Below are 11,998 nucleotides of genomic sequence, written 5' to 3'. Positions count from 1 at the left end.
AGTTTCAAAGGGAAGAAAAAGAATTGATTAGAAAAATACAGAAAAGAAAGAAAGAAAGAAAAATAGAAAAAAAAGAAAGAAAAAGAAAGAAAGAAGACATGAGGAAACGACATCGACTCCAGTCATTTCCGTCGGCCCCTGGATGTCAATTAACATAGCAAACCCATCTCACAACAGCATAAAAAACTCCGTGTGAGGTAGAAATATAATCAAGTCTCTTCCAGTGACTCTTCCAGTGATAATAATAATAATGATAATGACGCAGAGGTCAATCGATAAATATAAGACATTAAAATCTCGGAGGTTGTCCCACACAAGATAGATATCGGGGCCATAGGGAAGTAAAAGGAGTTATATTTCTGAACACGTGGGGAATACATTATAATATATAGCCGAGATATATTTTCATCTCTATGAAGGTGCATGAATGATTTGATTGAGAAGCAGGTTGTGTTCAAAATAAAAAAAAATTTAAACGGAGTAATATAAAATAAAAGAAAACTTTTTCTTGATTAAAATGAGTCAAATGAATGGTCCTTAAAGGGAGGGTGGAGCTGTTTCAGTTCTTAATTTTTTCGTCACTTATTTAGTTGTTAAACAGGCTTCGTTCCGATTGCCAAAAAGAAAAGGATAGATTTCAATTTCAACCGCAGTTGGCCCCCTCGTTAATTTGCTGTCCTGTGACGCGTTTCAGGTTGTTTTCCGGTTTAAGATCAGTTTGGTCTGAACGCTGTCTTGCTGTTTGTTAAAAGGAAAACCAATACGCGTCTGCCTAAGGGGGGCAGGTTAAAGGTATGAAAGAGACCAATATGTCTACCTTATGGCCACAGCTAAATTTAACCTTCTTCAGCCCACAAATGAGGCAAGTAGCAAGCCATTAAGCCTTGTTTCGTGACAAAGTCGCCAGAGAGGGACGAGGTGTTGCACCCTTTGCAAAGGTCGCGAGGGACTAATTGTTATGCGTCACAACATGGCCCTCCTTCCCCGCGTCTTCTGACAAAATGAGCAGACGATAATATCACACGACACGAGATGTAGGGATGAGCGGCTGGTCTAGTATATAAGTGAGCTGATAACAGGGGAGACACACAGGGTCGCTGAGGGGTGTAATAATTTAACGGTGACAAAACAGCGTGCGTCATTTCTGACTTCTGAGCTGGTCGATCTTGATACACCCTTGTTTATTTGTAGTATAATAAGTCCAACGCAGGTGTTTACCCTTAAAGGTTAGATTTATTCGACGGAGTGAGTTTCTTCGAAGAGAAAGCACATCCTGTTTCTGTTAAAAGACGGGGTTTAGAGAACTAGAGGTAAGTTTGGAATATTTTTGAATAGTTATCGTTGATTTTGTCTTAATTAAGAAAATGAGTGTACATTAACGAGAAGAGATATATAGATTTCTTTTTGTTTAGTGAAGTGTTTGAGCAAAGATCATGCGTCCTTGCTTGCAAAAGCTAAATTAGTAGGCTTAAACCTCGAAGTTGAAATTACAGTTCTAAGTCCGCTTTTATTATGGTTAGAAAATATAAATATAGTGAGTCAAAATTTGAAAAAGATATAAAAGGAATATGGTGATAATATCATGATGGCAGGGTTAGTTGATTTCTGAGAAAGTCGAGCCTATTATATCATGTTTGAGAATCTTTCCTTTTTTTGCTCTGCTAAAAAGAGACTAGAAAACATTTCCTAGAAAACGTTCTCTCGTCAAATGAGAAAACAATATGCACGAAAAAGATGTGCTAAAGTAATTTTTCCAAAAGTAACCAGAATGACCCTATACTTTCTATATTTCATTTATAGTTTTAAGTTAAAAAGATCATCCCGCACGATGATCAACTATGAAATACAAAAAAAAAAAAAAAAAAAAAAATGAATAAAGAAAAATATTAAACTCTCAAACTGCGATCGATAAAACGAACCCGATGTATAAGGAACCTTTGATATAACTTTTATATGATATTTTTACTCTGTATCCGTACTAATATCAGCATATGCAATGAGTCACACTTTGAGTTTTTTTTTTATTTTCTTATCATCTCAGACCATATTGAACAAAGAGGGGAAGTACTGGCAGCCTTGAAAGTGAGACTGTGAGAGTGAAATGAAATATTATATTAATTCCAGCATTGTTTGATTAATTTTGACAATTTCGACAATTCCTATATCATTTATGCAGAAATAACGGAAGATTTTCCACTGCATTTTTTTGTGTGAATCCCTTACCTTCTAAACTTTGGTTTTAATTATTTAGATATTAACATATTAACAATTGCCATTAAATTGAATCATTCCAAGGCAGAAAAATGCAAAAATAAATAAATAAAAAATTAAAAAAAACAACGTACAAAAATAAAAACCATTTAATTCATCATCATCATAATAATAATAATAATAATAAAACATTTAACATTGTATGTTAACAATATCCTATCACAACCCAAAGCGCTGGTATAACTATCCTCCCACACTCCTCATAGATCATGCTATTTACCACAGCCCTACTGAGAGGGGGCGTCATTTTTGGGGCAAAAATATCTTTAGTTGCAGCATAAAAATGTACACAGAATAAGACGGGGACATATCTTGAATATCTAGTGTAAAAGTCCTGTCTCTGGCGCTGAAGGGTATGCCAGACGCAAGTTTTAAAGCTTGATGGCGTGGGTGTGGGTAGGGTGGGCTAGTGGGTGTATGGAGATAAGATTGGTGGGTTGGTTGGGGGACGGGGGTTTGGGGGGGGGGGAGGTCGAGCCTTAAATATCTTTTTATCTACAGAAAAACACTCAAAAAGGGTCTCCCTGACGTACGCTTTTAAAGCACCCTTCAATTCATTTGTACTGTCATAGCTGCAAAGATAATGCAAAAATGGATTGTTAAATAAAAAATTGAAAAATTCCTTAATTGCTCAATTTTATGAAGAACATACGAAATGTAACTCAAAGCAAATTAAAAATATGGATTTCCCCTTTATTAGTCAAGTTATAAGTAAACATGGGGGAACCACACTGTTGTCTCGTGATAACATCGAATTAAGCTCTTCTCGCGTGTACATCTTCTTTAAGGAGACAATTTCCTCAATTAAGTGACAAACGTATGACTTATCTACTCCGCACGATTCACTTAAACAAACGGGGGTTTCGCTTCATTGATTTTTGATTCACTTCCTTATATAGCCCAATGACATCCATTAGAAGTTATAATGACGACGGTAACTCTCAAATAGATATTACGCGAAGAAGTTGATTTGACTCCCCCATTTGGTGACGTATGGGAATAATGATATACAAGAATTATGGTAAATGTTTGTTTCTAAAAACGGTGCTACAAAACGTCTCAGTGCTTTTACCAGATTTGGTTACACATAAAACCTGTAACCAGATAGATTATTTTAAAAATGATAAAAGTGTTACTTTAGCCATTCTTTAAATATTTTTAAAATTTTCTCTTAAAAAGTCTTATTGATAAATATTAATCAAAAAGTTTTAACCTTAAAATATATTGCAAAATAATTTTCCTACCGTTTTCACACAGCTTGAAAACACCAGCAACTGTGACACAACCATATGGTATCTTGTTGCGTTTATCATTTTGGATTTTTAAAATTCCTCTGGTGTAAGTTAGTATTCTCATCCAGAAACTGCTACACATCATCCTTGTGTTAGAGGCTCATCTATAAATGTTTCCTCAGATAAACAAGATAATGTTGCATGCATCTGTCAACGTATTACAGAAAAAAAAATTTTTTCGGTGACAGTTACATTTAAAATTAACAAATGCTAGCTTTAATGATTTGTCATTTTGGTAATGGTGACATCGAAGATAAAATACCAACTAGAAAAGGGGGCCACCATTTTATCATAAAGAAAAGCCTTGCAGAGAATATAATCTGCAGTGAAAATGTAATATCAAAACAAATACAAAATGATCATATCAGAAACAGGTGTCTTTTAATGGCTCACACATTGAGCAGTGTTTCTTAATAGTGTGCATTTTAGTAATAGATGCATCCCACTGTCAGTATAACTGACTTCCATTTAACAATTTTCGTATAATTTTCAGAAATGAACTGCCTCCTGTCAATCACCCTTCTCATCCTCGGATGTTCGTTTGTGATGTCACAGAGACTAAGAGGCGGAATGTTCAACCGGTTCCAGGATATTTTCAAAGACACGGCTGGCAACCGACTATCACAGATAAGGCGACAACGACAGGTTATGACCAACCTCCGCCCTGGTAACCGCTTAGGGACCGTAGTACCCGGGGGCCGGGGTGGGCGTGGCAATGGTCAAGGTGGGCAGGGTAATGGCCAAGGTGGGCGGGGTGGAGGGCGTGGTCGTCCTGGAAATGGGGGCGTGGCTCAGCCTCCTCCACCTATCACAGTTGGCCCAGGTCCTGATGACGGAGCGATCATCAAGAAAGATGACGAGATAAGACGAGGACCAAAGAAAGATGCTCGTGTCGTCGTTGAGGGTAGCGCTGCCGGTGTGAACAGGGCAGGTAGGAATAGACTGTTTATGTAATTTTGGTGGAAACAGGTTGTTGTGAAAGCAATTTTAATAAATCAGTTATATCACTTGGTTGCTAAGAGCTGATATTGCTTTTATCAATTTTCAAGTCTTGGTAAAATATTTTTGCCAGTGTTTTTCAAGTTTTGTAAACAGACCCTTAGCAACCGACGTGAAACACGCACGGCTTAATGTTTATGTGCATACTGTATCAACTTAATGCTTCAGTTAATTCTATATATCATCGCAAATAACTGTTTTGCTGCAGTTTTAACCAGTATGACGTAATCTAAATGTAAGTGACGTCACAAAGCCGTAAGATATAAATAGCCATATCATTGCTATACACTAAATACATCAATCACACAATTATTACTGCCTCAATTATAATGCACCAAATTTGACAGTTAAGGCGTGTTTCCATTCAACTCTGGTCTCTTTTACCTGGGTCCAAAAGGCCGTACCCTATGATTAGCCCACCATATCGGTAAATCTTATCCCCCTATTACCCTGCATATGTCTTTTGAGGTAAGAAATGTCACACACACACACACACACATATATATATATATATATATATATATATATTGACCTCCAAAGGTGAGATAATCACAGGCTGGTTCCAGTTTCACAAATAATCTATAACCCCCCCCCCCCCCTACACACACACACACAGACACAAAATGGTTCAAATCTTTAAACAAATAGCCAAATGAAATATTATGGTAGCTGTTTTATGTTTTCATACCAATATTTACTTTATTTACTTGGCCTGCCCAAATTTATCTTGAACTCAAGAAAACCAAATTTTTATCTTCAAGTTTAGACCCATTCCCAAGCTATAGATCGTAGGTGAAACCAACCCTTAGTGTGATGCATCGTGCCAACCCATGTGCAAACACATTCCAACACATCATTATATTTAACCATGCAGGGTGCACTATCATTATCATAACTGCTTCAGTGGCGTACAGAAACTAACATAATCATAACGTTAATATATATTTGTTTTAGCTAACGCTCGGTTTGGATTCTTCGGTCGATTTGGATCCAGATTTAACCGATTCAGGGACAGATTCCAGCAGGGTAAATAATTTGATTTTATGTACATATTCTGTATTATGTATTCAGTGTTACAGTATGGCTTACTGACATGACATAATATAATTGGATTAATTAATTAATATGTATTGTGTTTTAATATGACAAGACTCTTATTCAAGAAACAAGGGCTCGATTGCAATGTCCTGCTATTTAATTCCTTAAACTGTTATCAGTGATTATAGAGGGCGCCACAAAGAGCGACTGACGGGAGGGATAACCTACAGCGCAGGGGTGGGGGTGGGTGGAGGGGGTATCAAGCCTTTACTTCTTAATGTTAGGTCTACACCGGTTTGAATTAAAACTTGTGTGAACAAGAATAAGCGCCTCCTTTACAAGGGTCACGACTGCATTGAGACCACGACTATCTGGGCCGTAATTCTGTCCAAGTCGCGTCATTCGGTCATGCACATGCAGTAACTTCTCCCAATTTATTACGTAAAACACAAATGTCTTACCACGCTTTGGAAAATAATAACTCATTATTATATGCACTATGTACTCAAGTTGTCGAAAACTATTTACAAAAAGGCTAATTTGATCCATCTTGACCCCACAATCATTTTACCTAAAACAAAAATGCCTACCATGCCTTGGGAAAATTAACTAATGGTTATATGCACTAGGTACAGAAGTTATAGAAAATTGTATGTTTTAATGACGAAGAAATCCATTTCGTGTTATTTGAACATCGACAAATGTCACGTATCTGCAAAGTTCAAAAATGAAAGAAAAAAGATACCGAAGTAAGAGGATATGATTCAGTAATGTAATGGTATATTTTAGTTTTAATATATACCATTATAATGAATATCTAAATTAAAATGAATTAAATGCAGTATTCAACGTGAAGTCGAAGAAAGCGCTCTTTCTACAAAGGTCTCCTTATCAGCATTTCTGGTTTGCAGATAACAGACAAAGAATACACAGTGTGTGTGTTTTCATAATATATTTTCACGAATTCAAAATGTGGTTTTTGTGGTCGCAGTAATAACAGCGTGTTTGCAACAATGTGTTTATTAAATGTGGATAAATTAACGCCCTCGTGAACGTCTTATCTTTTTAAATCTTTTTTTCAATTTCAGTTCGCTTAATAAGGGCCGGAGAAGGGCTGGGAATACCAAAGAAGTTTGTTCTGAATTTGAAACCAAATGTGGACGATGCTAAAGGTTAGTTAAGAGCATTTATGAGAGAGAAATATGTAATAAATTATACTTAAATACTGCTTAATGAATGTTCTTTCCCCTCTATAGCACAGAGCTTTTTATCTCTAAAATGATAAAACGTTGTTTGAGAGTTATTTTCTCATATCTATTCCAAATAGCATATAGCAACATCCGTTTAGATTATACCCATGTCTAATTCCTCCGTGGCTCGCATTTTATCACTCACACAAAGACTAACAAGCGATCACGAGCATGCGCACACACATTCACCAATATAGTGTCATAAGTCAAACTCCCCATATGGTTTACCAGTCATGATTCACCAAAAATATAAAGTACAATTTACAGAACTGTTATCACCTGACTACAGAAGTAAGGAACTTACTCATACTACAACCTCGTTAGCCTTCGGTGTGTCATGACTGCACAATCATCCAATCAAATTGCTCCACTGAAACAGGAAGTCATTTTGTCACTTCTGAGAAGTGTCAGGTAACTGTCACTGGACAACGACACTTTTGTGATAAAACCTAATGACAATTGCTACCGCAAAATGTCACGTTAAGCAAGGGATTGGAAAGCGGAAGTGAAAGCAATATCACTTGCATCACGCAATTGTCGGTGACATTAAAGCTCCGTTCTCATAGGCACCATCTGCCTACGTAGAACGATCCAACTCTGCGGGGACTCTTGCTGTGTGCAATCAGCTTAAATGAATGACAGGCCTCTTCCTGGTGTTGAGTAGAATACAGAAGGGCTGGTGATTATTTGAGGACTTTGGAAACAAAAGGAGGCGTGTCAAACTATTTTATCTATTAATAATCTATTCGTTCATTTGCTCATAAACATATATCTTATTAACCCTTTTTTTCCAAGATATTCTATTTCTTGATTTCCTGTGTATTATTTATTTATTTATTTATTTATTTATTTATTTATTTATGTAAACTTTACAGTTCAAGGGCTCCTACGGCAGTTCAGTAAAAACAAAGGGCGCAATCTCGGACTCGGGAAGTTAAAATCGAGACAACAGAGATCTGGATTATCAAACAGAGGAGACTCTATCCTTCTGGAGGATGTTTCTGAAAGGTACAGAGAGAGAGAGAGAGAGAGAGAGAGAGAGAGAGAGAGAGAGAGAGAGAGAGAGAGAGAGAGAGAGAGATCGCATTCACAACAGCGAACTAACAGATTTGCGGAACCAATATGTCTTCTCCACCTGAATGTCACCGCGGGGCATGTTTTCCATCTCTGTTAGGGAATGATACGGCAAGTTTTTATGTGGACGCGCCATATTTGATCCGGGGATCTGTTAGTAGCCAGATCAATTAGTTCTGAATGCGGCGTAACTTTGGACCGCGTTTTTTTTTAATTTTTTTTTATTGCATATCTCGAAAAATACAAATTGATAAATAACTAAATACATATTTTTCTCACTCACTCCTCTTTCACTCACAGACATTTATAATATATATTGGACCGCGTTTTGTTCTAGCGACCTGATGAAGCTTCTCCAGCTGACAGACCTGGTGGAGGAGGTGGAACAGGAGGTCATAGTAGAGGCTCTGGCCTGTAACAAACTGGACGCAGGCACTAGACACGAGTATTACAAATGGGTACGGATAATAAGGGTTTATTCGTTAATTAATTAATTAATTAATTTATTTATTCAATTTGAGATTTCACTGCCAATTGCTTGTTGCACACAGACCAAAACGTCAAACATCATTAAAATATAATAATAATAATAATAATAATAATAATAATAATAAGTAATTGTTTGTTTCAAGAAAAAAAAAACATATTAAATATAACCTCTGATTTTATAAAGATCCCTTATATGCATGAAGTTGGTAAATATTCTTGAAAAAATCAGAAATTAATTTTCAGATTGATTTATGTTTGGATTATTATCCTCTTTTCCGCAGGGCCTCGACCGTATTGACAACAGCGACAAAGTCGCAGCAGACGACAACTTATTGAATATAGATGGCGACGGTGACGGGGTGGACGTGTACGTTGTGGATACAGGTACGAACGTGGCTTGTCTTGCAGACCGTTTTTCCATGTAAAAAAGTTAGCTGATAAGAATTAAACTGAAAGTCGCTCCATGTATAGAAAGAAAAGTGATGCACAAGTTTTCATACTGTTATGATGATAAGTCGACGAGTGTTTAATGTAATGCTGGATGGCAACTGGACGACAATTACAGATTATACTAGTGAACAATTTGCAGTCATGTCATTAAAAGAGGGCCCAGATATTTTTTTGACTACAGTTATGCCCCAAAATGTTCGGACAATACACAGTGAGATGCTTTCTGATTATGCAAATACGATATTTTTAATACTTTTCTTTGATTTCCACATTGATGACGTCTGACATAATATTTGAGTTACAAGCAGACAGGCCCACACTTCTCTACACGAACGTTTTCCCACTCGATCGTATAATATTCATACCATATTCTTTTCACTGCCCAACCACCAGGTGTTCGAGCCGATCATACCGAATTCCAACTTCTGGGAGGTTCGCGCCGCGTCGACTCAGAGTTCTTCTCCATCTACGGCTCGTACGCGGGGGCAGCCGAAGACGACAACGGGCATGGCACGCACGTGGCTGGCATTGTGGCGGGAAGAACGTGGGGAGTGGCGAGGAATGCCACTGTGATTGCGGTAGGTGGGGATGTGGATTGCGATGATTGTGTTTTGTTTTGTCAGGGAGATTTTCAAAGAGTAGGCCTAATTGTGGTAGGGGAGTTAATGGTGGTTGTGATCGAGTTTCATTACGATTTGTTTTTGTTCCCATTGTGTAACCAGTGAGATATGATTGTGTGTTCTTCGGTTTAATTTCTCTACGTATCTCTCTCTCTCTTACACACACACACACACACTCACACACACACACACACACACGCACACACACACGCACACACACACACACACACGTTTTTACTGAACAAGCCAAAATTGATAAACTAGCTATTTTTACATCTTGAAAAATATAGACAGAGGCAGGTACATAAATGTCTAGTTGTCTAGTCAAATCAGCAATTTCAAAGGTAGCGGTCGTTTTTTTTTTTTTTCTAAAATAGTGAACTTTCTTTCGGGTAAATTATTTTGATGCTGATTGAAAGGTGGCACTTGTGATATGTTTTCTTTGTAAAAGTACCACCCAACCTGTAACTGTTCTCTTTCTACAGGTAAAAATTTTGGACTGGAGGGGCAAAGGCGGTTCCTTTGACGTTGCCGATGGTATTAAATGGGCCATAGACAAAGCTATAGAGCGGAAGCGAAAGTCCATCATCAACTTGTCGATAGGTAGCGCTGTATCCACTCTCCTTGACAACGTTGTCAAAGAGGCGATAGAGAATGGCATTGTTGTCACTGTCGCCGCTGGTAACAATGGAGGTATGTCAGATTTTTTCCCCTTTTTTCCCTTTTTCATTTCTTTCCCTTATTTTAACTAATTATTTATTATTTGAAAATTTGTAGAAAAACAGTTTATCCCAGTGAAGTAACATGACACTTCTCGACGAGAACTGTTAAATAAGTTCATGTTGTAACTTACTGGTTACCAAGGTCCTCTCAGTGTGGTATCGGCATTTTACTACTATTTAAAGGTGGAATTTATATGCAATGCGTTAGGTGTGACAGCGTATAGAGTTCACCATTGTGTTTTGTGTGATGTCAAGCCTTGCGCTGCACAATACAGTACCGTTATTGCAGGGATACATTAACAAAGCATTTGGTGAATAATTATTGTGTGAATGTATTGCTACCATATTGCAAAGATTGAGGACATGAATAAATCAGAGAAATAAACCTCTGATGAGTAAAAGATGGTCCTTTCAATCACGTTTTTAAGCCATGTCAAATGCTTGTTTTAAGTAGTTAATGTACTTTAAAAATAAGTAGAAAAAATGAGAACAAAATAGAACAAAATAGAATGAACGACAAAAAAAAAAAAAGAAAAAAAAAATAATAATGTATTTTTATTCTAGGTGACGCATGTACGACCTCGCCGGCCCGAGTAAAGGACGCCATCACTGTGGGGGCCATGGACCGAGACGACAGCATCACCTGGTTTTCTAACCGCGGTGCCTGTACCAACGTCTACGCCCCTGGTCTCAGTATAGGGAGCGCCTACTACAGCGCTCAAACCGCCGCCGCCGCCCTCAGCGGCACCTCCATGGCAAGCCCCTTCGTAGCGGGGGTCCTCGCGGCCCACATGTCCACGATTCCCGCCCCCAGCGTGTTCGATGCGGCGTTCGTGCAGGCGATGGGGCACGTGATCATGACGAAGGCGTCCTCGGGGGTGATTCAGGGTGCACAGGAGGGGGATAACAATCGGCTCTTGCAGACGGGGTGTACGTGATTGAGATTTGGTTGGGTTGAGAGAAAAGCACAGTCAGAGATTGCACTGCATACAAAGAGGGAAGAGTCAATATTGTTGTCATCTGTTATTTGACTTGTGGTCTCCTTCTCATGATTTTTTAATTTCATGTCTAGCTTCTATCAATTCACTATATTATCTTGCAACCTTTTCGTGGGTTACTGTGTGCGGCTTGGAGTAATCAGTATGGAAAACACTAAACTGCATTTTATTGTACTTTTTGGGATATCGGCTGTACAAATCTGACAATATAATTGTTGCACTGGCTAAAGATATTTGTGTTATTGACTCTTGATATTGTCTCTGATTTTTTCTGTTAAATGTGTTTGTCTGTGTTAATATTTTATAAAACTTAATTTGTATTGTTAGCGTGTAATTGGTCGTTCGATGAAGTTTTTTTACTTGACTAATTAAAAAAATTAATACAGATAAATAAGTAAATGAATAAAAAACAGATATATCAAAATGACAATTGATATTTTCTCCACTTCATACGCAGTCTGACAATTGCAAAGAAATCCATAGCTTGAAAACGGAGCTGCCTACACACAACCAATGTTTATCGTATTAAAAACAATGGTGAAAATTTCCATCCGGTAATTGCGATTGCAAGACCTTTTCACCATTTCCAGAACTTTCTGATTTCTTTACATCTCTTTGAGGAAGAACCTTGGGCAGTAGATATAAAAGTAATTTTTACCAAGCACTAATTTTTTATTATTTGCGGACGGCGTCGACGTCTAATGTATTTTAGCTGTTGGGTTGAAAAAAAAAAAAAGATTGACCGTTCACCGGAACGGCACTTTGCACGTTGCTCTGGGGGCTTTAGGGCAAAGG

The 11,998-nt window shown here is 37.7% G+C and overlaps 1 protein-coding gene across 1 annotated transcript; it reads left to right on the top strand.

Annotated features, from left to right (window-relative positions):
* Positions 1–1,034: 1,034 nt before the first annotated feature.
* LOC106174152 (uncharacterized) lies at positions 1,035–11,434 on the top strand. The gene is made up of 10 exons (XM_086994220.1): positions 1,035–1,310; positions 4,057–4,494; positions 5,517–5,588; positions 6,689–6,772; positions 7,726–7,858; positions 8,262–8,382; positions 8,695–8,797; positions 9,257–9,441; positions 9,969–10,176; positions 10,770–11,434. Exons 2-10 carry the CDS (start codon positions 4,059–4,061, stop codon positions 11,141–11,143), a joined length of 1,716 nt encoding a protein of 571 aa, XP_086850346.1. The 5' UTR covers positions 1,035–1,310; positions 4,057–4,058; the 3' UTR covers positions 11,144–11,434.
* The last annotated feature ends 564 nt before the right edge of the window (positions 11,435–11,998 follow it).

This window comes from Lingula anatina, chromosome 8 (assembly GCF_051362555.1).
Source record: "Lingula anatina isolate TDL-2025a chromosome 8, LinAna3.0, whole genome shotgun sequence".
Lineage (NCBI taxonomy): Eukaryota > Metazoa > Brachiopoda > Lingulata > Lingulida > Lingulidae > Lingula > Lingula anatina.
This window is presented reverse-complemented; position numbering and strand designations above follow the sequence as displayed.